This window comes from Balaenoptera musculus, chromosome 2 (assembly GCF_009873245.2).
Source record: "Balaenoptera musculus isolate JJ_BM4_2016_0621 chromosome 2, mBalMus1.pri.v3, whole genome shotgun sequence".
Lineage (NCBI taxonomy): Eukaryota > Metazoa > Chordata > Mammalia > Artiodactyla > Balaenopteridae > Balaenoptera > Balaenoptera musculus.
Genome location: NC_045786.1, coordinates 44,055,120 through 44,081,967, shown reverse-complemented (window position 1 = coordinate 44,081,967; position 26,848 = coordinate 44,055,120). Strand labels below are relative to the sequence as shown.

At 38.2% G+C, this 26,848-nt stretch overlaps 1 protein-coding gene across 12 annotated transcripts in view; it reads right to left on the bottom strand.

Annotated features, from left to right (window-relative positions):
• CHD2 (chromodomain helicase DNA binding protein 2) overlaps window positions 1-26,848 on the bottom strand; it is a 119,524-nt gene that overhangs the window by 65,197 nt on the left and 27,479 nt on the right. For 4 of the 12 annotated variants that reach the window (XM_036843904.1, XM_036843905.1, XM_036843902.1 and 1 more), the window contains 12 exons: window positions 25,775-25,837; window positions 24,074-24,181; window positions 21,576-21,716; window positions 20,176-20,309; window positions 18,734-18,959; window positions 17,309-17,409; window positions 16,108-16,152; window positions 15,756-15,934; window positions 13,682-13,806; window positions 10,534-10,750; window positions 8,536-8,625; window positions 7,474-7,664 (listed from right to left, as the gene is read on the bottom strand). In XM_036843904.1, coding sequence (XP_036699799.1) covers window positions 7,474-7,664; window positions 8,536-8,625; window positions 10,534-10,750; window positions 13,682-13,806; window positions 15,756-15,934; window positions 16,108-16,152; window positions 17,309-17,409; window positions 18,734-18,959; window positions 20,176-20,309; window positions 21,576-21,716; window positions 24,074-24,181; window positions 25,775-25,837 — 1,620 coding nt within the window. Of the gene's footprint in view, window positions 1-7,473; window positions 7,665-8,535; window positions 8,626-10,533; window positions 10,751-13,681; window positions 13,807-15,755; window positions 15,935-16,107; window positions 16,153-17,308; window positions 17,410-18,733; window positions 18,960-20,175; window positions 20,310-21,575; window positions 21,717-24,073; window positions 24,182-24,978; window positions 25,024-25,774; window positions 25,838-26,848 lie in introns of those variants that run through there. The other 8 variants (XM_036843909.1, XM_036843906.1, XM_036843907.1 and 5 more) reach the window with 3 other exon arrangements.

Below are 26,848 nucleotides of genomic sequence, written 5' to 3'. Positions count from 1 at the left end.
ATACCATCTCACACTGAGGCAACTGGAAATGAGGGACCATCACTATATATCAGGCCATTTTCTGAAGAACTGGGAGATTCAAGAGAATGTTTTAATTTATGTAACACATATTATAATTAATTAAAACTTTACTAGTCTAAAAACTTAAATAATAAACTTTTTTTTACAAGACTTACTTCCCCTACGTTTTAGGGAACAAATATTTTCACCCACCTAGTGTGTACTCTTACTACGTTAAAGGAGTTAATATGAGATACTATTTCTTTATATACACATTGAATTGTTTATGAACTACCTGTGGCTGCTTTCTGTCTATACAGCAGATGAGTAGCTGTGACAGAGACCATAATGCCTACAAGTTGAAAATGTTTACTACCAGGTCCTTTAAGAAAAAGTTTGTTGTTTCCTGCAATAGACAACCATCAATTTATAACACGACATATATAAAAGGTATATGGTCATCGTGGTGAACTTACAATGATATAATGATACCACACCACAGCCTAAAGAGTCATTATTTTAGTTATTTCCCTGTTAATCAACTTCTGTATTTAACATGTCTCTCACCAAAGTAGAAACAATTTTGATTATTTAAATTTTCCAGACCTTGGGATTTTAAAAAAACAGAAGCTCACTCTACTGAAGAATAACAAAGAAGAAAATTAAATCAAAGCAGTGAGAATGGTACACTAGAAGTCATGCGATAAACAGCTGAAAGGAAAAGTGCAAAAAAAATTCACAGACTGGCCTAGACAGCAGAAGCAAAAGTAAAAAAAGATTTCAACACTAAGAGGTAAGATCTCTGAAAATACTCTATCAAACTGAGTTATTTTGTAGGGTGGGCATGAAGTACATGTTTGCATATGATTATCTTTATAAGCTGAACTCTTTGATGTAGTCATAGCTCTATCTCTAATACCAAGCTCGATGCTTTGCAAAATACTACATACAAAACAAAGTGGCTCACTGATATATACCTATAATAAGGGTAGTAATAACATACAGTAAGGGTAGGCTCCTGGCCAGAGCCGCCATGCAGGAAAGGTGCTCGGACTGACTCTGTACAAAGGAAACGGCATTTTAGTTGGTTAAAAAGATGACTAACTTTTGGATGTTGAGAACAATGGCCTATCACAGTTGAATAGGGGAGAGTCCAGAAGTTACCTGAGCAAACCTAATTCTCTTCTGTACAGTAACAATTCTTCAGTGGATCATTTCCTTAAAAAGAACAAATGGTTGTATAGAGCCATAATGAACCTCAGGAACTACCGCTAAGGGTGGGGAAAATACTTCACAGGATTTGTCATCCACACAGTAAGCTCAGGCAGAAATAAAGGAAAATCTCCACTCCTTAACTAATGGGTTTCCTTCTTATACACGCATCTTTGTGAAAAATAATGTTTTTTTAAAAATGCTTGAAAATAGTAATGTTTTAAAAACAAAAGTTTGCAAAGAGAAAAGGCTCTCTTACACACACACACAGTGCATCTCTAACTCCAATCCATTCTTCAATAAGTAATCCAACTGGCCATATGGAAAACTTTGGCAGACACTATCTGAATAATCATCTCTAATGGAAAAAGTAATTCAAAGTTCCTCTCTTTCCAAAACGTAGCCCATGCTGGGTGGAATGCCACAGGTGCTTAACAGCAACAAAAAATGAATTATGGCCATTTAGGAGCCAAAATCCCTACCATCCCCACTTCAGTAGCCAAGTACAGAAGGGCAAATCTTAGCTAATCATTCACTGGAGGAAACTAGGCATCACATTTCTTTTTCTAAATATCAAGCACATATGTTCCCACAGTGCCTCAAGATTCCTACTATGTAGAATGCTTTTACTTCATCTCAATGGTGCTATGAAGGATGTACTATTTCTCTTAGAATTTGAAGTTTAAAGGACATTGGCCTCGGTCACAGAAGACCAGAAACTGAACTCAGTCCACCCACTTATTAACCATGTGATATGAGACACATTTTCATCAACTCTCGACGACAGCATATTCTTATTACAATCTGAGGCTAAACATATATAGTGTATCAAAAATTAGATATAAGAAAACAATACAAAAACTATAAAGTAATATACATGAAAATTCTCTTATCCATTTCAGAAAACAAAGATTAATAACTAATAATTGATACCCCCACTGTCTCTAAACTTTTATACATTTTCTGTTTTACAGCACATATAACCTTTGAAAAGCACACTTTATAAAAACATGGGCTTCTGCTAATACATGATGGACAGGGTATTCATTACAGAATGGACAGAATGTTTAAAAAGAGAAGGGGGCAACTGCCTCCCTCCTCAGAAAGGTGACTACTATTGACTTACAGAGCTGTATGGAAGGAACAGAGGATCCAGGTGAGCAGCAAATAGGACAGGCAAAAGATTAGCACTGAGACAGGGTGGGGAGGGTGGAGGATGACAAAATGAGCAATGTGGGGAGACGTGAGGAACCCACTCACGTAGTGCTTCTCAACTGGTGGTAATTTTGCCCCTCTGGGGCACACTTGGCAATGCTGGGAGACATTTTTGGTTGTCACAACTGAGTCATTCCTGGCATGTAGTGGGTAGTGGACAAGGATGCTGTTAAACATCATATAATGCAAAGGAGAGCGCCCACTGTAAAAAAGAAGTATCCAGCCCAAAATGTCAATAGTGCTAAGGTTGAGAAACCCTGTTCTAAGAGAAGGCATAGGAAGGAGGGGTGCAGAGGGGCCTCCTCTCTCAGAAGCATACTATAGTGAGGATACCTGCAAAAAAACGAAACAGTCTAGGCCTGTTCTACTAACAGCTATAGTGAGCGTATGTATAATCAGAGTGGTCAAGTTTCTTTATCCATCTTCTGAAGAGTCTTAAACTATTCTTCAAAAATAAAGGTGAAGGGACTTCTCTAGTGGTACAGTGGTTAAGAATCCGCCTTCCAAGGCAGGGGACATGGGTTCGATCCCCGGTCCAGAAGATCCCACGTGCCTCAGAGCAACTAAGCCCATGCGCCACAACTACTGAGCCTGCAAGCCACAACTACTGAAGCCCGGACGCCCTAGAGCCCATGCTCCGCAACAAGAGAAGCCACTACAATGAGAATCCCGCGCACCACAACAAAGAGTAGCCCCCACTCGCCCCAACTAGAGAAAGCCTGCGTGCAGCAACGAAGACCCAATGCAGCCAAAAAAAAAAAAAAAAAAAGGTGAAAAAAGAACAGCCATAGACAAATGAAGACAGAATTTGTGGTCAGTAGGCCTGCCTTACAAGAAATACTAAAGGGAGCCCTTAAGGCTAAAAGTAAGTGACACCAGATGGCAACGTGAATCCACAGAAAGAAATGAAGATCACTGGAAATGATAACATAAAATGGGTAAATATAAAAGATTGTATAAATATACTTTTCCCTTTTCTTAACTTCCTTAAAACACAAGCCTGAATAAAGCAATAATTATATCACTGTATTCTTAGGTTTACAACACAAGGAAGGAGGTGAAGATGGAACTATGATGCAGAAAAGTTGCTATATTTTACCAAAATTAAATCAGTATTAATTTTAAGAAGATTGTGATAAGATGTATATACTAAAAACCTTAGAGCAACCACTACAAAATAAAACTTAAAAAAATCAATTAACAGAAGAATCTAAATGGCAAACTAAAAACTACTTGTTGAAACAAAAGAAGGTGGTAAAAAAGAAACAAACAAAAAAGAAATATGACATACAGAGGGAAAAAGCAAAATAGCAGACATAAATCCAACCATATCAATAATTACATTCAATGTGAATGAACTAAATACTCCAACCAAAAGGCAGAGATTGTCTAACTAGAGAAAAAAGGAAGATCCAACTGTATGCTATCTACGAGACACATTTTAGACCCAAATAAACAGGTTCAAAGTAAAACAATGGAAAATAGTATTCCATGCAAACAGATACCAGAAGAGAGCTGAGGAGCTATAAGAAAATCAAAATAGACCTAAGGAACAAGAAATATTACTAAAGATAAAGAGGGACATTTTATAATGATAAAAAGGTCAATAAATCAGGAATATGTAACAAATACAAATGTGCACATACCTAACAACAGAACCCCCAAACTGACAGAACTGAAAGAAGTAGGTCATTCGACAACTGTAGTTAAATATTAAAATACTTCACTCTCAATTACTGATAGAACAACTAGACATGAAGTCAGTGAAGATACAGAAGGAAGACTATTAACCAAGTTGACTTAATGGACACTTACAGAATTCTACCCAACAAAAGCAGAATAAACGTTATTCTTTTCAAGTACACATGGAATATATTCTCCAAGACAGAAAACATACTAGACCATATAACAAGTAACAATTCATTTAAAGCATGTTCTCTACGATAAAAGTAAACTACAAATCATTTGGGAAATAATTAAATATTTGGAAATTAAATAACACTTCTCAAAAAAAAAACCCGCCATGCATGAAAGAAAAAATCAAAAGAGATAGTCAAAAATAGGTGAAACTGAATGAAAACAAAAACACAAGATATCAACATTTATGGGATGCAGCTAAAGCAGGACATAGGGGGGAACCTATACCTTTAAGTACCTATATTGCGAAAAGGAAGAAAGAGACTTAAATCAATAAGCTTCCATCTTAAGAAAACAGAAAACAAGAAAATTAAATGAAAAACAAAGGAAGGCAATAATAAAAATGAGAGTAGAAATAAATGAAATTCTAAAATAGAGAAAAAAAACAAAATGACGTCCAAAGCTGGTGTCTTTGAAAACATCCCCAAGATTGTTAAAAGCTTTACCTAAAAAGACCAAGAGACGAGACACAAAATTGCCATAATCACAAAATTATTTAGATCAGTATTGATCCTTCAAAAATTAAAAGGATTATGAGGAAATACTACAGCTTTATGCCAACAAATTAGACAACTTATATGAAATAAACAAATTGTCAGAAAGACACAAATTAACAAAACTAAGTCAAGATGCAACAGAAAACTTGAATAGACCTATAACTAGAAACAGAAATAGTCATTAAAAATTTTCCCACAAACAGAAGCTAAAGCTCACAAGGCAACACTGGTGAATCCTATCAAATATTTTAAAAAGAAGTAACATAGTAAATCTTAAACATTCTGACCAACTCTGATTTATCCCAGGAATAAAAGGTTGGCTTAATCTAAAAAGGAACTAATGTTATATACCATATTGGTAGAATAAAGAACAGAAACCACATGGTCACCTCAACGGGTAAAGAAGAACAGCACATGACAAAATCCAACACTCAATCCATCACTCACCAGGAATTACAAGAAAACTTCCTCAACCTTATAAAGTGTACCTAACAAAAATTCTGTAACACCCTACTCCCACCAATTCTACTCAACGTGGAGGTTCTAGCCAGTACAATAAGGCAAAAGATAAAAGGCATCCAGCTGCATTGGAGAAATGAAGTATTACAGCCTTTACTTAGAGAAGATCTGAGTCTAATATAAAGCACTTTAATACAGACTACTTAAAAAAAAAATTTAAAAACCTCTTCAACTCATAAGGCAAACAATCCAATTGAAAAATGGGTAGACGATCTGAACAGGTATTTCACCAAAGATATACAAATGGCTAATGAACACAGGAAAAGATGTGCAACGTTATTAGTCATTATACAAATGCAAGTCAGAACACAATGAGATACCACTACACACCCACCAGAGGAGCTAGAATCCAAAAGATTGACAATACACCAAGTATTGGTGATGATACAGAGAAACTAGAAAATTCAAACATTTCTGCTGAGAATATAAAATGGTACAGTCTCTTTGGAAAACAGCCGGTAGTTTAAGTTAAATATACACTTTCTGAACAACCTGGCAATTTCACTCCTATAGATCTAGTCATACGTCCACACAAAGACAAAATAACCCAAAACTGAAGCAATCCGAACATCCATCAACTGGTGACTGGATGTGCATACAGTGGAATATCACTCCATAATAAGAGAATAACTCCTAATAAACTCAATAACATGGGCGAATCTCAAAATTATGATGCTAAATAAAAGCAGCCAAAAACAAAAGACTACCTATTAGGATTCAATTTAGATGAAATTTCTAGAAAAGGTAAATCTCTAGAGATGAAAGCTGATTAGTGATTACCTATGGCTAGAAGTTGAGGCAGAGATTAACTACAGACAGACGAGAGGGAACTTTTTTCAGTGAGGAAAATATTCTAAAAGTAGATAATGGTGATGGTTGCACAATTCTATAAATTTACTAAAAAAATATTAATTTGTATATTTACAATGGTACATTTTATGGTATGTAAATTATATCCCAATAGGCTGTTTAAAAAAAAAGGTAACAACACATGGGGAAAGGGACCATTTCTCTTTTGTTCCTTAGGCCATCCAAAATGCCTTGTTCAGTTTATGGCATACACTAGGCACTCAAGTCTTTTCTAAATTAAAAAAAAAAAAAAAAACTGTGGAGCATTTACCTGTCAATTTGACAACTCTCAATTTAACTGTTTACTGCATGCCAGGTACCATTCTAGGCAATGTGGACCATGGATTAATAAAGTAAATAAGATCTCTGCTACTTATGAATGCATAATTTAATGACATGGTATGAATGAGGAAATAAATGAAAAAGAGAGAGGTGCCATATAGAAAATAAAACGGGGTATGGATGATAAGCTTGTCTGATAAGGAACTTGAGGTTCAGTGGTCTGAGGAGACCTCTAAAAGGAGGTGGTCATATAAGCTGAGGCAAAGATGTTAATAAGTGACTGGCCATAGGAAGATAAGGAGGAGAAAAAACATTCCAGACAAAAAGAATAGCAATGCTTGGCATGTTAAAGGAACAGAAAGATGGCCAGAATGGCTGGAGCACAATTAGTAATGGAGAAAGTGGTATGAGATGGGTCAGACTAAGTAGGGTATTCCAAATCAGGGTAAAGAATTTAGATTTCATTTTAAGTATCATCGAACACCAATGGATAATTTTTAAGTTTTATGAAATGTGCATACCATCTTTCCCACAAAAATCTTTTCAGTAAAGACATTCCGCAATTCTTTACTAAGTTAGATTTTAATAAGACCTAAATCCAGTGCTACTGTTATCAGAAGTTTAGATTTAAGATATTTTTTAATACTTGTCAGATTGTGTACCTTGTATACTTTTTTCCAATTATATTGGTCACCTTATAACAACAGGGAGAAGGTCTGATGTTTCCTATTTATCAATTATTTCCCCCAAAGCATTAACTGATTCAAATGTTTGGTAGACAATATGCTTTCTTTCTTAACAGACTGACTTCTGAGCTTTCTATCATTTGTTATGAAACATCTTACTACTTTTGTTGCTGCTTCAATGCTTTGCTTTCCCCAAACCATGCCACCTGTTTTCCCTAAGGTTTACTAAAAAAGTTAAAGAGCATTGGCATTTCAGACATTCTAGCATCTTTTGAAACACATAGGAAGGAGCTTACTTCTCCGGCATAATAAAGTGCAGCAAGGACCAGAGCTCTTTGAGGGAATTCTGAAGAGGGGTCCCCGTAATCAGGAGCCTATGGTTGGACTTGAAATCAATCAGAGTTTTATACAATAAAGAGTCATCATTCTTCAACCGATGGGCTTCGTCCACTCCCAGAAAGGCCCAGTTAATACTGCCCAGCACAGTCTAAAGTAAAAACAAAACAGAACGAGCCACCAGGTCAGAAGGGAACCCAAAAGTACTTTCAAGTGTTAATTATCTCTGTACAAATACCATCACAAAGGTATACATAGAAACATTTATTCTTCACTGACTGAAAAGTATATCAGGACTCTTCTGTTTATTCTGTTAGTTGACAGATTGGTGTCTACTCAAAAGAGCAAGTCATCCTCTAAAAGCTATAGGGGGGTCTTTTAGGCCAGGTTTTGCTGCATGCCTCAAGGTGAAAACACAAAAACTGGTATGCTGGGCAAAAACAACACAAAAACAAAAAGTACATGATTTTGCAGTCTCTCCTTAATCAAGATTCTTCTCTGCCTATTCTCCACCCCAACCCTGAAGCACAGAAACACCAAGAGCCACCAAATTGAACTTGTTTATGCTTATTATCACCAGTGGGATCACCTGGCACATACATTTCTTAGTAACTGTGGGAAGGAGATAATTTAAAGAGCTTCATTTTTCTGTCCTCCTCACAGAGACCCTTACACAACATCTGTTCTGGAGAAATGCTTAACAATAAGATGGGGAATACCTGAGAGGGCACTCAAGACCAGCTTCCAATGACTGACTAGAATCTCCAGTAAGTTACTGGCCTCAATACCCTTTCATCTATTTAATTCAATTGGCTTAGGTGACCCAAGGTCCCCTTCAACTGTAAGGTTCTGTTTATTTTTTAATAACCTTAATATTCTTCATGGATTTTTTTGTTTGTTTGTTCATTTGTTTGCTTTTTTAAATAAAAAAAGAAAAGTAACATGGCAAGGGGGAGGCAAAGACCCCATCATTTGGACAAGTCACACTCCAAAATTTAGCCTTTTGGTTACCAATTACACACCTTATCTTTTAAGAGGATCTCATATGTTGTTATAAGTGCATTGAACTTCAGCCTTTTGGTCTGACAGTGAATCCATTCATATTCTCGTATCTGTAAGAGAAAACGATCATTAAGATACAATTTCTACCTTTACCTTTCTATATCACCAGCAAGTCTTATGACAGATGCAATAAATATACCAAATAAAAAATAAATCTGATTAGAATTTAATGAATACCTTATACATTCTAAACTGACCTAAGCAACCAAAGTATAGAGCAATATGAGTTAGAATTAAAAGATCTATCGTGGAGCAGCAAAAACTTTATTGCCAGAATTCAAATAAATTGTCATCTCCCTCTGTCCCCCTCCACCCCCCATATATTTGACCACAAAAATGCATTTCATCAGCAATTAAACCCTGGTAACTTGAACTTATCTAGGGATCTCCCAGAATGAGAACTTTCTTAAGGAAATACAATTTGATTATTCTTTGGGTAGGGCATACTTTTACTAGTAAATAAAACAAATTCCAACCTCTGGCTTGGTCAGAAATTTCATTAATCATACAGCAGAAAGATGTGGCCCCCAAGAAAAAAGAAAGGGAGGCTTACAGGATGAAAATACAATCTAATATGAATGAAAATAACGTCAGTGCAAAGGAAAACAAAAACTAACACATTTGTACTGAAGTATAATATAATGTATTTAACTGGACACCCAGCAAGCACAATGGTCCATGACAGAGTTCCTACAGTTTGGTTGTCAAGTTAAGAACCGGAGGACAAGTCAAGGAGAGCTGCAGGGCATCACCATGAAGTGGGAAGAAGAACAAAGAAAAGGAGTACTGGAAAGAAAAGACAATGTCCCTGATTCCACAGTTTTTTAGGGTTCACGTTCTGTCTTCACCTTTCAATGCAGTAGTGCTTGAAGCAATTCTGCATAATCTAGAACTTCTTTTTCTTTTTTAATGGTTAACGAATGGATTAACAAACTTAAGAACTACTATAGACTTAGAAACTCAAAATTAGAGCAATGAAATCTGCCAGAGTTTAGGTTAGAAAATTTTAATGAAAATATTTAATAAAAATGAATTTGCATTAGCATGGTAATATATGGTTGTAACATGTCTCTCAAAGGTTGAGGATTCCTGATGGCTTGCTCTTATTATATATAAGCAATCCCCTAGAAACAGTTTATTCCAACATACAAACAGTGGTGAAAAAGCAAAGGTCTGGGACCAGACGTGTCTTTGTCCCAATCCCAGCTCTGCCACATTCCAGCTGGCCTGGGGACAAGTGTTTAACTCTCTGAGTCAATTTCTTCAACAGAAGATTGGAAAGAATATCATCTACTTTGAAGACTATCATAAGGATTATAGGTAATATGCATAAAGCACCCAGCACAGGGCCTGGCACATAGTAAGTACCTTAAAAAAAGTTGTTATCAAGAAAAGATTTGCCTAACAAAGACAAACTTAAGCCCATGTGTTCTAAGTTCCTGATGCTCAAGTTAACTTTGATATCAGACAGATAATTCTCATTTCTGCAGCTCTGAAATGGCTCACTGTCCTTTTATTCCTTTCTTGTAAGTTATGCCACCTCACTATTTTAAAAGGTTAGGAAACAAACTCTAAGAACTCAATGATTTTCAGTAGTATCTCTCTGCTCAAACAGCAAAAATAATATTAACATTCCACAAGGCATTAACTCTATCTTATAATCCTTTATAAATAAAGTGGTCTTGAAAGCACAGGGGAAAGAAAGAAGAAAAACTTAATACTGCAATCCAACTAAGAGAGATTCCCATTCAAGTACTGCTGTTGCTGTTCTTCACAAAGTAAGCATATGTTTTTAAGACTATCTGAATTGTATTTTTGTGATACATCAGTCTCCCAATATCAGGGGCATAGCACCGTGTCAGAATCACAATTTTACTAAAGACTATAATGGCTTTAGGTCAATTTCCAAAAATACATTTATAACACAGATTCTACCCCAATTCTTTTTGTTTACACACCGTATTTCTGCTCATCAGGTCACCTATGTAAACCACTACGTTAATCTCTGGTGCCCAGATTTCAAACTCCCTCTGCCATGAGGTGAGGGTGGATAAAGGGACGACTATAAGAAAGGGGCCATACAGCTGGTGTTGGTGGAACAGGTAGGAGAGGAATGATATGGTCTGGATGGTCTTTCCTAGGCCCATTTCATCAGCAAGGATTACACTGTTACTTCTGCAGAAAGAAAAAGATAAAAACAAAAAGATCATTAGTTCACAAAAAAACAGTATGTGCACAAACAGCAAAGGCATCAATGCCTCACAACGTCACCAAGCAAGACATGGGTTGTGAGCCTCTAATGTCTTTCCTCTCCTCTGCAATTAACTCTCCTACATTAAGACAGTAGAGTAACAAGTAATCTAAGTATAATCAAGGTTTGGATTACTACAAGAGCCTATTGAGACTATATGTTCTTTATCTTGCATTTTGGTCTTTTACATCTATCCCCTGTAACAGAGAAGGCAGGTTTTGTTATATTGGTGTATGCAAGCACATGACCTTGGGTTCCATCAGTACAGAAAGCAAGGGCAGATGGGCTATCCCCACTGCTGATGAACCCTACAGGCTGACAGTCATGTGCCTTTCTTCAAAGTGCCCACCCATTCCACTGCAGGCCACTGGGTTGTTTAATGCTACATACACTACTCCCTAGACCTACATGCTGCAGGTACACAGAGCTTGTTTTAAATACACTACCCTACAGCAGGGGTAGGCTGCAGATCAGATCTCTGAATCCCACCCCAGACCTACTGAATCAGAGTATCTGCGGAAGGGCTCAAGAATCTGTATTGCTTAACAAGTACTTCTGGATATTGTGCTATGGGTATATGGCTTGGACCACACTTTGAGAAACAAGGCTCTAGGAGACAGGCAGGAGGCAGGATTTCAACAGGATGCTAATAGAAAAGGATTGTAAAGATATTAAAAAAAAACCTTTAAGTAAATTAAGTTAATTTAAACTGAAAGAAATAGCCAGAGTTAGGAAAGTGTGTTCCAGAAATAGAAAAGAGCCCATTTGGCAGGAAACCAGGACTGCGTGTATGCCATAAGTTTGAAAATATTAAAAGGTTCTGGAAAATCAGGCCATGGGAGGTTTACACATATATAATACGTGCTTAATCAGTGGACCGGAGAGAACTAAAACCAATATTCAAGTTAAAGACAACTTAATCTATTAGAAAAACAAGACATTTAATTCACCAAGAAGAGATTCCTTTGAGTAATTTTCCTCATATTTCTCTCACCTTGTCACACCACTGGGGAGGAAACAGGGTTAATTTTCTCCAACATTTCCTCTCCCTAGCAAACTGCCACTGTCCATTTATACACATGAAAGGAAGTTTGGATTGATTTGCCTGCTTTTCTGGCACTAGACCAAAACAGCATGTTACTTAACGCAAGGTTCCCATGACCAGGGCCTAGTAGCTGCCTGGGCCCTTTTCAGCTGATTCTGAATTAGCCAGTTTAAAGTAGAAAATGCTGGCTCAGGACTCTACATGGTGTGACTTTGGACAAGGGCTCCTAAGAGCCCTCAACTATAAAACAAAAGGGTTAGTCACACAACTCCTTAAGGCTGCACCTAGCTTATAACCGTCCTTTAGGAAGATCAGGTCTCACTATTCTCCGAAACAAAGATAATTTTCAAGGAATTACGAACATCAGACCTCCATTCTCAGTCACAGAAATTGAATCTCCTCAAGATCTCTGATTCTCATATTGAATGTTAAATATTACATAAATTTTTACAAGACAATGAGTAGTACATGGTTCAATTGGGAAAGTCATTGTAAATGCACCTCTGTAACTTAAAAACCATCTTTTCGGCATTGAGAAAAGAAGCTGGCATGTTTTTGTTTTCAGGCTGTAGTCTAATTCTGAAATAAGAATTCTTGCTTTGCCATAAAACACTGAAGAAATTAAGAGTTTACATGTGGGGGAAGGAATTTGGAGACAGACATTAAAGGTACTTCTCACACTGTATGTTCCATGAAGACAGGGAAATCCTGTCTTGTCTTGGTTCACTATTAAATTCTCAAGGCCTGGGACTTCCCTGGGGGTCCGGTGGTAAAGAATCCGCCTTACAATGCAGGGGACGTGGGGTTCGATCCCTGGTCAGGGAACTAAGATCCAACATGCCTCGGGGCAACCCGCGCGCCACAACTACTGAGCTCACGCACCTCAATTAGAGCCCGCGTGCTGCAAACTATAGAGCCCGCGTGGTCTGGAACCCGTGCACCACAACCACAGAGCCCACGCGCCACAACTAGAGAAGGGAAAACCCGCATGCCACAACTAGAGAGAAGCCCGCACACCACAACGAAGAGCCCGCACGCCGCAATGCAAGATCCCACATGCCTCAACAGAGATCCCACGTGCCGCAACTAAGCCCCAACTCAGCCAAAAATAAATAAATAATAAATAAAATCTTTAAAAAAAAATTCTCCAGGACTACCTAAGTCCCTAATACATAGTAATTAGGGACTACTTGAATTTGCAATTGAATTTGGTGAATGAAATTTATGAGTACAGCCTCAAAGTACCTTTAAAACCTCGTTGTCTTATCTCTCTCTTTCTTCTTTTTTTCCAAGACTATGGTGATCTTGTTACAAAAAGGTAAAGGATAATTTCACAAGTACAACCGTCAGAGAACTTTCTCTACAAGGGATGGCCTGCACAGCAATCGGGGGTGTTGGGGGGGGGGGGTCACATTACTCTTCAGCACCACTATGTAAAATTAAAGGTTTCCCTGGCTCAGAAAGACAACTGAATGGAAAAAAGACATTTTCTTCTTTCTTCTGAGAATAACTCCTTCCCCACTAAAGATCTGGGCAAATTACCTTGCTATTTATACTCATAAATAACATAGTAAGACATAGGTCTCTGGCTATGAGAAATTAACCCCCAAATAACTAAATAACAAAGTACTTTTTACTTCAGACTAAATTGGTAATTATACATACATAAAAACTCCCAGAAGTGGCTCCTCTCAATCACATAATTTTTTTATTTCTATAATGTACAAGGAAAGGAAGTAATTCTTTACACCTAACAGTTTTTAAAAGCCAGAAACAGTAGAGAAAACATCAAACATATTTTTCTACCTACTTGCACCAAGAATGAGCAAGCCAGTTGAGACCTTCTAGCTGATAATCTCGGAGCTCCAGGTTCTCTCCTCCTAAATATGCCGGCTGTTTCTTTAAAGCCACAAATCGTGGTCTCTGCTTCAGGGCCTGAAATGCAAAATTTAACAAAGCCCAGGTTTGAAAAAAACCTTCTTCCTGTTCCTATGTTAAAATGCTAGCCATGATTTCTGTGCTCTACACCAAAGCATAAGAATTTACATTTCACATCTGAGTCACCAACCACACCCAACCCACCAGGAGCTCTTGCATCGTGGTCTGCGTTCCCAAAGCCAGACTGCATCCCGAAATATTTTTTAGTTATGGCTCCTTTCCTGAAGTAAGTTTGCGAACATCATTAAATAGCACTTACTTTACATCATCTTTACAGTACAGCAGTGAGTCTCCTATTTTCATCTTGGCATTAGCTTACTCTAAACAATGCCTCTGGGAAAGTCTGTATATGCTAAATGCAGCGGAACTTTTACCATAACAGCATTTGTAAATTCTGAATTGCAGCCCCCCTACCTTGAACCCCCAACTGTGTGAGTTTGGTTTTCTGAAGGGGAGGCTGCTGCTCTCACCCCCAGAGGTGTGAAGAACTGGCAGTCTAGTAAAGCCATGTCTCTATGGTGTGCACAAGATGTGGACTCTGTGGCCAAATCAGTTTGGGAAACAATGGATTAAAAAGTTATATAAATTTCATGGCTCATGACTTTTCAAAGTCTAACATTCTTGTGTATGCTGTGAACTTACAGGAGAAACTCATTCAGGAATGCTTCCCAAAGTTATTTGGCCACAATAGTGTTTTTTTCAGGGAGCATTTCTCTGAAGATTAGCACTCTCTGGAATAGTGCCCCATCATGAGAAGTGTCGTCCTAATAACATATTTGATAAGGTAATTATTGTTAGTTGCAGCCCTCCTTTGTGAGCAGCTGGCAGCAAATGGAATCAGACGCCTCTGGCTGCCCACTTCTGCCACGTCTGCCCCACAGTGCTTCTCCCATCCGACCCCTCAGCTGCTGCCACTTCCCTCGTCCTCACACTAATTCTCCCTCCATGGGCTTCTACGACACCTTCCTGGTGGGGCCTTCTGGCTTTAACAACTGCTTACTCTGGTCTCCAACAAATGGCCGTTAGATGAAACTTTCTAAACGAAATACTGTTTCCTGCCTGCTGCTCTGCTCAGGAGGGTAGGCTTAAGAATACCCACAGAATAAAATCCAAATACCCTCCAAGGCATTCAAGACATACACACTTTTTGACTCGCCAACATCACCTCCCTCTCCTCCTACCCTACCCTGAGGTCCGGTGGTCCTCCTACTGACTATAAGAACATCTTTCTCTTAATATCTTTCACGGGAGGCCAATAACCTGGGCCCCCTTCTGTCTAACCAGCTCCAATCAATTCTTCAAGGACAGGGCACTTCGAGCACCACAATTTCCTCGTTTTAAAACCCCTTCAACGATCCCTGTGGCTCAGTGACTCCTACTTCTGGAATAGTCTTTATCACACTCATTGACCTTCACTTACACACTGCTTTTCACAGATAGAGGTTTGGTGCCATGAATTTGAATGTCAACCTCTTGGAGAAAGAGGCCATGTTTTACATAAACTTTTATTACTGAGGACCCAAGCGTACCAATTTACACAGGGAATGAATTCCAACGGAAGAAAAGGAACTGTACAACCAATCTAGCAAATAAAAGAGCCTATATATTTAGTTTATAACCTAGAATTCAGACACTCCCCTTTCCCGTCACTTCTCTTTAAAGCGCTTTAATTCTTTCCAGTATTCTCCACAATATCTCCAAATTAGATATATCTAATTGTGTAAATAAGATTAAAGAAGTCAGCAAAGCCACTATACAACTCATCCTCTCCTTTTGTTTTAATTATTTTCCTTTGATGTCAAGGTTAAGTCATTTTCTTTCACTTCAAAATAGGAATTATCACTTACTTTTGTAGTATTTTCTCTTCCCAACATCTACCTATGTGGCCAACCCTTTGTAGCAATACACCTTTCCCCAGAAAACTCAAAAGCCAGCAGTCACCACACCTTGCATTCTCTTGTTGGGATGGTTTTTGAGTTGTTCCGACTATGGAAGCTGTCGATGCAGCTCTGGAATTTCTTTCCAATCAAGGCTTCATCTTCCCAGCTGCACTCTGAATAGGGCAGTCCCATCCATTTGCATAGATATTCAGGTTCATTGGAAGGTGCCGGCTTCCGACTGTGAGCTATTTCACATATAAAAATTTACAGATCAGCAACTGTCAATTAAAGGAGAGGAGTGACATTCTGTTTTATGTATAACCAAGGAAACACCATGTGGCAAAGCTGTAAATATTCTGCAAAACATGAACTGCTCTTAAATGCTAAACAGTATTTATAAACAAGATGTCTTGCTTACCTGGAAAATCTGTTTGACCCAGCGTAGATTTGCTCGTCTTCACAGCTAAATAAATGGAAAGCTGGGTAAGTTATCACCATAACCAAGAAAACGGTGACATGTTAGGTCCTATGAATAAGAGTGCAAATATACTCTACTATCTCACGTCTTAAAAAAAGAAAAGAAAGAGCAGCCTATCTAGCACTTACCCCATCTCTCTGTTCCCCCTTTACAACAAGGCTCCCCTGGGAAGCTTTCTTCATACCGTCCCCTCACTCTCTCCTGAAGCCACCCCATCAGGCCTGTAGTCCCACCACCTCATGGGTCCACCTCCCCAGGGCCAGGCCTGCTGCAAAGCTGAAGGATCAAGTCCCAGTCCTCTGTGACTGGCAGCGCCTCCTCCTGCCCGAGCCGTGTGACTCACCTGGCTCCCAGCACACCTCCCTCTCCTGGCTCTCCCCCTATCTCACTGGCTGTCCTTTCTCACTCTCCTCTGCTGGTTTCTTCCTGACTTCCAAAAGCTAGAATGCCCTCAGACTTCTACTCTCACCACGTACACATTCTTGATGATCTCATTTAAACCTTAGGCTTTAAATACTATCTACATACGGATTATAGTCTCAAATTTAAATCTCCAGCCCAGACTGAGTTCTAAACTCCAGACTCACATATGCTACAGCCTTCACAATACTATCCACTTAGATGACTGAGAAGTATATCAAACTGACAAATATCAAAATAAGCTCTTGATTTCCGTTCCAAAAAGCAGCTCTTCCCTTAATCTTTCTATTTCAGTAAATGGTACCTCTAGTCTCCTATTTGCTCAGGTCAAGAATCTTGGCACCATCCTTGCCGCCTCTTTTCCCCCATCTCCAAATCTACCGGCAAAGCTTGTTTGCCTTTCCTTCAAAATAAATCTAGGCATCTGTCTATTCTCCAAAAGTATACCTACAAAAATGCATTTTTTAAAAATATTTATTTATTTGGTTGCACTGGATCTTAGTTGCGGCAGGCAGCCTCCTTAGTTGTGGCATGCATGTTGGATCTAGTTCCCTGATCAGGGAACGAACCCAGGCCCCCTGCATTGGGAGCGCAGAGTCTTAACCGCTGTGCCACCAGCGAAGTCCCGCATTTTTTTGATATATATACATTACTCCCAAAAGAAAAAGTTCTATTATTCCTGGAGCTCAAACACCGCTTAAATGAGTTTCCATGTACTTACCTATTACTCTTTCTACTATCTGATACTGTTTGTTCAGCTCTGAGGCCAGCTCTTGTTGGCAGTTGAAATATTCCACATCTTCAGGAGTAACCTTCCCTAACCTGGACAGAAGACAGACAGAAAAAATAAATACTTATTAGATTCGGGGGATCCATATACATCTATCAATGCAAAGTCAAGGTAGGAAAGGAAGCATAGTCTTTACTTTCATACGTCCCTTAGTAATCTTTTACTAATAATTAGGCCAGAGATTTTAAGAAAAACATGTAAGACTTAACAGAAAACACTAAAAACCTTAGACTTATAGGACATACCAGTTGTTCTCTCTGATGTGGCCCATTAATAAAGAAACCTAAAAATAACTATTTTGTGTGATGAATTCATGTGATAAATTCATATATCTTAATAGACAAGGACAATAAAACTCTTCCAGATTTACAAGAAAACCTGCCTTTTTTCAAATATGTATGGGCTTTAGGCGTGATTAAATGTGGCTTTTTTAGAAAACCAGTTATTCATACTTATAAAACGACAACACCAGCAACTTGAAATTGAATACTGCTATAGCTTTCAAGGATTTTTAAAATTCTAATCGCTTTACAAACTACCCATATCTTAGGGATACATATTTTTGTTTTTGACTCAAAGAAAAAATTTCTGATTTACTGAAGTAGCATATTTTGCATAGTAATAAAACAGGAATTGGAACCCATTTGTCCCTATTCCTAACACAAAATAACCTCATCACATGACACTGACACATATGTCTTCGGGGGGAACTTATGCTTCTTTTCGTCAGTTTAGGTGTGTGTATGCTGTGACTCCACGTATGTCTCAGATGCAACCTAACATGTTCAAAGCTGTAAGTAAACTACAAACAACAGGCTATCACAGTTTCAGAACATTTCTGTCACATCATTTCTGTAAACTGCGTAAAACCAAGATTAGTTTAAAGTATATCATAACCCAGAGAGTTCTAGAATATTAACACCTGACATCCAAGCTACCCCAGCACAACCACAGAAAGTAACAAGGTGCTTAAGTACGTTAGCCTTGGACTCTGGCTGCCAGAATTCCAATCCTGGGCCCTCTCACAGAGTTGCTCTGTACCTCACTCTTCCCACAAAAAACATTTTGTTCAACAGTACAAATCTCGTAGGATTACTGTGAGGATTAATGAGATCATGTCTGAAAAATGCTCCATAAGCTAGTTATTATTAAACTCTACACACTTGGTGGCTATACACAAAAATATATACTATCTTCAGCTCACAGTTTTATAAAACGTAATCGTGGATGCCTCCACGAGATGCTAAAGGCAAAACTTGATTTTCTAGATAGCTGTGTTCTCCATGGACTAGTTAAAAACCTTCCCTTCCTCCAGGCTGCAAATGTATTTTTTTTAATCCAAGATGGATAATGTACCATTGCTTGATTTCATCCTCTTTCTTCTTGAAGTTCTCTAGTTTTTTTAGGCCCTTCACTTTCTGCTGCTGTAAGGACTCTTCACTCTCCCACGTGCTATGGATATACGACCAGCCCTTCCACTTGATGAGGTACTGGACTTCGCCTTCATCCTTTTCAGGTTCAAAGTCGCCACTAGGGTCTCCGTTAGCTTCAACTGCATATACAGTAGTAGAAGCTCCAGTGGCTGAAAAAGGATTCAGTTAAATTTTTAAAAATATATTAAACCAGACATTGAAAAGCTTCCCAAATACACAAATGTCTAAAGAGTCTCTTTATGGATGAAGCACCAAAATCCTTTGACTTGAAATAAGCAGAAATTCACAAACAATACAGAATGAACATGATCAACAATTTCAAATATTTTCATGATGCAAACCCAATTTTTACTACTTAGAACATTCCAAAATTTGCTGGTGAAATCAAAGAAATCTCTGTATCCAAACACAATAAAAATGGAACAGCAATATCCTTTTGTTTTGGTCCCTACTAACTCAGAAAACAAATCTGTCTCTCCAGGAATATTAAGAACAAGGTAAGAGAATTTAAAATCTCCCCAATTACTCATCCACCCAAAACTCCCTGTTAACTCTCTTAACCTCAAGTAAGGCTGGATGAAAAAAAAAAGACAAAGAAAAATGAATTAGGTATTATTTTGATATTTCCTATATGGAAAGTTTACTTTAAAAAACTGAGTTGTGAGACATCTCAATTTGGATATAAAAATTCTTCACTACTGTCCAAATATGTATTTAGCCCGTTTGATACTTATCACAAGGAGATTCAAAAACAAGTAACTAAAGGTAGATTTACTTAATGTTAATAATCAAGAATCTCTGCTGCATCACTGGTTTTTAAGATATTAAAACATCTTTAACCAGCTCAATTTTAAAACCTCAAAGACATATGGGACACAGCCCTACAGTCTCAGGTCAGTTTTTCTGTGGGTCAGAAAAACTTCCACATTTCACAACAAATACAGGCGTGGACTGAAATTCATCACTTCAGAGCTGAATACATAAAATTTGGGCCTTACTGAGCAGATATAAAAAATAATTTGCTAGCTTCCAACGGCAGGGAAGGGGCAGCAGGTGTCATGTCTGGCCGCAAAGGTGGCAAGGAGCCCCTGAAGCAACCCAAGAATCAGGCTAAGGAGATGGACGAGGAAGGTGAAGCATTCAAGCAGAAACAGAAAGAGGAGCAGAAGTAACTCAAGGAGGTAAAAGCCAAGGGGAAGGGTCCCTGGCCACAGGTGGAATTAAGAAATCTGGCAAAAAGTAAGCTGTTCCTTGTGCCTGAGGCAATGATGATCTTTAATTCTATTCCTGTTTATAAACATCTGGATTCCCTACCATAACATCTGTTGCCACCTATGGCAAGAATGAAGTGTTGTCTTCACATACCTCCTTTCTTTCCCAGCCTTGAATCTAAGACCTTTTCAATAGTTTCACTATTATCCTGCTGTTCATCAACTCCTTCTCCAGTCATTTCAATGAGGTCATCTGAGTCAGTCTCAAAGTCATCGTCTTCTTTATAACTGCATGAGGAATAATGCCGCATAAATGAGAAACTATCTTTTCAGATTCAAACACCACCATACATAATATCATTAGGACAAGGAACCATACCCTTTTGGCTCCAACATGCTGTTGTGCAGATCAGCCACGATAAAGTGGGCTCGAAGTTCATTTTTTTTTCCTGCTTGAAGTATTAATGCATGTTCACAGATAACTGCAGGAAGGCTAACTCATATTGCAAAATAAAAACTGACTACAGTGATTTCTGTAAGCAAGACATAGAAAACTACTACAAAGACACTCCTATGTTTTCATTCTTTAATGAGATCATTACTATGTATAAACAAGGAAACAACTACAAAGAAAGGAAATGCATGATAAATGAAAAAAATTACTAGTATTCCATTAGATAAGTAGATCTAAGATTGAATATATCGACCCTGCATTTTGTCTCCCAATAACAAGAATATGAAATTTAAGTATTCTCAAGTTACTGAGCATACTTCCTGGTAATAAAATATTAAAATGTAACCTTCCGCCATATATTAACAACAAATGGTTTGGGAGTTACAGAAGAGAAAAACACAATTCTGGATGCAGTACAGCTATAGGAGGAAAAAGTGCTAAGCTACACATTAACATACTCAAAACCTAGTCCTAGCTTTCAAAGTATTAACTGGATACACTGAACAGGTTATTAATAACTCCAGGACTCAGCTTCACCATCTTTAAGTAGACCAAAAGAAACCTGCATATCCTCTAAAAGGAAATTAAATACCCTTTGATTCATATAAAGTAAAATATTTATGTTTGCATATTCTATCCCTTTACTTCATTTTCTATTAATGCTTCATAGTGTATCGTAAGCTTGATAAGATTATTATATCCAAATAACAATACATAAGCTGAAACTTAAAAGAATTTGTCTGATTCAAAGAGCAATTCAAAAGTGAAAATACAATCCTAATGTCCTTCCTAAAAAAGGATGTTATGAAATGAAGATAACATCACTACCACCTCAACGAAATATGAACTTGAAATAAAGCAGTTCTCTTCATAGGAATGAAGGCTTGAAATGAGTTATCACTATTCTTTCCATATTCCTATTGGCCAGAACCATTCTTTTTGCAAGAACCCTGACCAGATTTCCGAATACAACCTCAAGACACAGGTCATTATTTTTACCTATCAAATGCCTAATCCTGGACTTACCAGAACCAAGCTCTAGCTAACTACACTATCACCTTCCCGTCACACTAATGAAAACCTTCTGGGGCATCACCTACCTAACATTTTTAGCCGCTCTGCGGCGAGTCTGCCTTTTGGGAGCTTCATCATCTTCATCCTCATCATCAGAAGAATCTTGCTTTTTCCTCTTTCCACGCTGAGCCTTAGGTTGCTTTTTAACACGAGGTTTGGGCATTGCTCTAAAATGAGAAAAGAAAAAATGGCAAAGTCCTTACTTTATCATCTGCTGTCTACTTCAAATCTACATAATTGTTATTTCCCAGAGCAGGGTTCATATATAGGGATTAACCAGGGGAATGTTAGACATGAATATTCCCAGGTCCCATTCCCTGAGATTCTAATTCACTAGAGGTCTGCTTCACTAGAAACATGAAAGTGATTCTACTGCTGATACCCTTCAGTCATTTATAGGAATACAGTCAGCCCTCTGTATCTTCAGGTTCCACATCCGCATATTCAACCAACCATGGATCAAAAATGTATTTGCAAAAAAAAATTCCACAAAGTTCCAAAATGTAAAATTTGAATTTGCTGAGCATTAGCAGCTATTTACATAGCATTTACATTGTATTAGGTATTATAAGTAATCAACAGATGATTAAAAGTATACGGAAGGAGATGCATAGATTATACGAAAATACTACAGCACTTTACATAAGGAAGCGACTTGAGCATCTGCAGATTCCGGTATCTACAAGGGTCCTGGAACCAATTCCCCGCAGGGGACGAAGGGACAACTGTACTGTGGGTTCTGAGGCAACGGTTCTCAACTGTTCCTCAGGATCACCTGACATAAAAATACACATGCAGCACGTTGCTGATGGCAGCTCTTTGGTGGGCAATTTGGAAATATCTATCAAAATTACAATTTTATTTCTGGGAATTGACTTTACAGATATAGACTGATACAGGCACAGTAAGGTATTCACTGTGGTATTTGCAATAACAAAAGATTAGAAAAACTAAACATTCACCAACTGGGAACTAGTTCAATAAACAGAATACTACGCAACCATAAGAAAAAAGGGAGTTTTCTGTGCATTGATAAGGAAAGATTTCCAAGATAATGAAAGAAAAATGCAGAGAAAGATGCATGGAATGCTATCATCTGTATAAAGGAAGTAAAGGACAAGAAATAAAGACGCATATATTTTTCTCCTATGTACATAAAATATACCAGGAAGGCTACCTGAGAGACTGTGCCCTGCCACAGACCAATGGAACGGGCTGAGGAGGTGGCCCCTCTAGTGACTCCCCTGCAGCCAGGACTGAGAGCCACAGACTAGGAGCTCTCAAAAGGAAATCCCCAAGTTCTCCATCAGTGGTAAAAAGGTGAAAGGAGAGAGAGGGAGACGGAAACTCACAATCATAGTCACCTGTTTCTCTCATACCGGCCACAACCAACACTACACAGACAGATGATCAGAGATTCAGTAAATGATGGGTAAAATCTAGAAGACAGAACTGGAGTGGATTCCAGCCCTGAGAACTGAAACTGAGAAGAAAGGAGACAAAACTCATTGATGAGTTTCCCTGCTGGGGTGGGAGGTGAGTGAGGGGTCAGGTACAACGTCCTAAGCCAGGGATAGACACAGGTTTGCTGTAAATGGCCAGAGGATAAGTATTTTTTACTTTCTCAGACAAGAGGCAAAGTTGAGGCCACTACATAGGTACTTACATAACAAGAGAAAATAAATTTTAACAAATATTTTATTGACGAAAGTCAAAATAAAATAATAATCATTGAGTACTTTTTTGTGTGATACAACATCTACTAACGAGAAGAACAGAATTCTTTTTGAAGGGATAACATTTCACTTCACTAGCGTTCAAATTTAGTGTTCCCCATCACCAAACTACAAATGTTCACCTATAAAAGCTATATTGAGTTCGCAGGCCATACAAAAATAGGTGGTGAGTGGGATCTGGCCCAAAGTCAATATCTGCCAAACGCATCCTAAGCAATACTGCAAGGAGGTAAATTTTCCTGGGGCCTCTCTGCCTCCTGCTTTCCGTTCCCCATCACCAGTATCTTTCAATGCCATATGTCTGATCAAAAATTACCAGTTTTCTCTCATCTCCACCTGCTTCCTTCTCTGCACAGATTCTCTGCTTAACGTTATAAAGATTATGAGAACAGGATAATAAACAGTAAAGTATGCTTTGAACCCGCCAATTAAACTTAACAATTAGTTCTCCCAAAAAAACTTGTACACTAGTTAAATACACAGGGCGCTGTTTTTAAGAGTGGAAGACACATTCGCTCCTCATAACTAGTCTGCCTGGAGTATGAACAGTAAGATCCACTCTGAGCTAGGTACCATGCAAACACACAAAATCAATATAAGTAGCTCAGTAATCTAATTACTTGCTAATGATGCAGGCTGGCAAGAAGTTAACCAGGCATTCAAAATCCGGAATCACAACACACTGTACCCCATCAATTAAGGCCCTCGGGCTAGCACTACATCGTCCTTCTCAATCTAACACAAACTAAGCTCGACCAGAAGCAGAGACGTTCAAGCAAACACTGCACCTTCTGGGGACAGGTCTTCTGGCTTTCACTTTTTTTTGCTCTGGTTCGCTCTCTGCACTGGTGCCTTGTTCCTGTTCATCTTCTGAGGGTTCCCGTTTCCATTTTTCTCTGTGATCAAAAGCAAAGCAAAATTTTTTTTTTCTGAAAGAATTCTTCAAGATTGTTTAGCTTGAAGAATCTGACAAATCTGACAATCTGATTAGCCAAAAAGGCAGAACATGTATATTTTAGATATTATGCTAAAAGATTTGTTCTAGCTCCATTTAAATTTTGGTTGTGTTCCTTCCTGGGCTGTGTAATATCTATTCCTATTTTATATCTGGTATCAAAAATAAATGAAAATGGAAGCTAAGGCTGTTATTTTTTAAACCATTTGTTCTGGAAAAAAAAAAATGATGCTAAATCTCTAATATTCTATTTTTATTTACTACTATCATTGACCAGATTGAAGCCATAATATATACTAGATCAGAGGTTCTCAAATTTTAGCATGGATCAGAAATACCTCAAGGGCTTATTAAAAGAGATTTTGGGGCCACAGCCAGTTTCTGATTCAGTAGGTGTAATGTGAGGCCTAAAAATTTGAATGTTAACAAATTCAGATGATGCTGATACTAGTGAGAGACTTGAGAACTACTATACTAGTTATTTTAACATCTTTAGAATATACTGAGAAAACAATCCCCAAAATTATTTTTCAGTGATAAACCTACCACCTACTAAATAACCTGTTCAACTAATGAAGTAGCTTTTAATAATTATTAAATACAGTAGGTGTTCTTTTGCTCCTCGAGATCGTAGAAGACTTGGGAGAGCCATACCCTATAGCTGCCCTACTATCCCCAGCTTTTGAAGTTTACTTGAATACCAAACAAGACATCACATAAACTCAGCTCATTTCTCACCTGCAGGGAAGAAGGAAGGAGCATATATAATAGCTACTGGGCATGAAATATCTAGAGGAAAAAAAAAAACTTAATAGGCAAGAACCTGGGGTTCTCTCTAAACAAAACAATTACCATTGTGCCTCTGGGTCTGTGTATAGAAAATGAGGTTATGCTAAAGACAACCCTTGCCAAGTTGCAAAGTCAAATAATATTCTTCATGGGAGAGTAAGTCAAAGTAATAGTGGAAGAACCATCCTAATAGGTCCAGGAGCCACCCTACACTTGAATTAGTGGAAACATTACGGGAAAAAATGTTTTTCAAGCCTTCCATGAAAAGGCAGTGGAGCACTTCCACGTACATTACTCAAGTTCTACTGGCACTACCATTTCATATCCATTTACCTAATAGTAGGTCACTCTACGTGGGCAGGGTATCCTTGTACCAGAGCTTAGCACAAAGGCAGGCAAATGCAGATACATCTTTGTTAAATAAAGAAATAATTAAAGAATGAGTCCTATCAGACTGTCAGATAGGTAGGATGCTTTTGGGAGCAGACTGGTAAGATATTAAGTCCTACTATTGTCACCTAATACCCTTCACTCTCTCTTTAAAGCAAACTATACTCTGGGCACCTGCTTTATTCTCCTTGCCTAGAGCCTCATACAATAAATGTCTGCTAAGGAATCCAAGGAATAGATGGTGACGGCCAGGAAGGAAAAAAGGAAGATGTCCAGCAATTGGGAGATTGGCACCTAAGGCTACAGTCTCCCTTGGGCCAAGTCCAGAACAGTTTACCCTTTAGAAGGAACTCACACAGTCAAACTGGAGAGAAGTGGTTTCACAGGAAACAAGCTTGAAAGAACATGCACGTAAGACCTAAGGGAGAGCAGATCAGATGAGAAAGATCCACAGTCAAGTATTATTTGTAATTTACATAACTCTGCCAGAAATTGAGAATCTATATCGGGGTAGCTAATAAGGTCCACTTCCATAACTTTAGGAGACTAAACTGGCAGTAAACACTGAGAGAATGGATGTTGAGTCTAGTTTTCCAGTTAAACTGCAGACTTGTAGACTTACAGACAACCGGGAGGACTTAGAATCTCCCAATGTAAGAATGTACAAAAAATTAGCAAATCGTCTGGTCCAAAGGCCTCTTCCCAGGTAGGGGGAAACTCAAGCCCAGGGAGAACAAGCTGTTTGGTACATGTCAAATCCCCAGCCCTGCTACTCTCAACCATAACCTACTGAAGACCATAGAATCTGCAAACATTAAAGCCAGGATTACACATTCTGGGAGGATCTGAACAATCAGAGGCTAAAAGATCTAAATGAGTTTTATGTATGCGTATTTGAAATTGGCTGGATTACTTCAAATTTCATTTTAATTTTCCAGAATAGAGGGGGGGAAAAAAGTAAGTTACAACCAGCAATACTAAGTCATTCTGTATAAGGGGTGAAAAGGGCAATCAATTACAAAAAGATTACTGCCCAACCCTGGCTCTCCAACAGGTGAAACCGATGTCCACTTCTAGTTTGCTAGCTTCTCATATAATGCAAATTTTATGAGGGAGACTCCCTGACTAAGTCGTACGTTATATGCTGGGCTACAAGGAAGAGAAGTCTAAAATGTGAGATCGTGATTAAAATATTTTTCATACATTAAAGGAGACTTGAATTGCCAGATCCAGCTCTAAGAGGCCATCAGTGGGATTCCCTAAAAGGGAATCAATGGAATTTTTGCCAAAATTTTGGGAACTGGGGAGAAAAATATCAAGATTTGGCCACTGAGGCCTCAAGGCAATATAAATAGATAGGAAAAAGTCAGAATGCAAGTTAACTGGGTATAGTTTTCTTCCTTTACTAAGAAAAGGTGGTTGGTAGGAC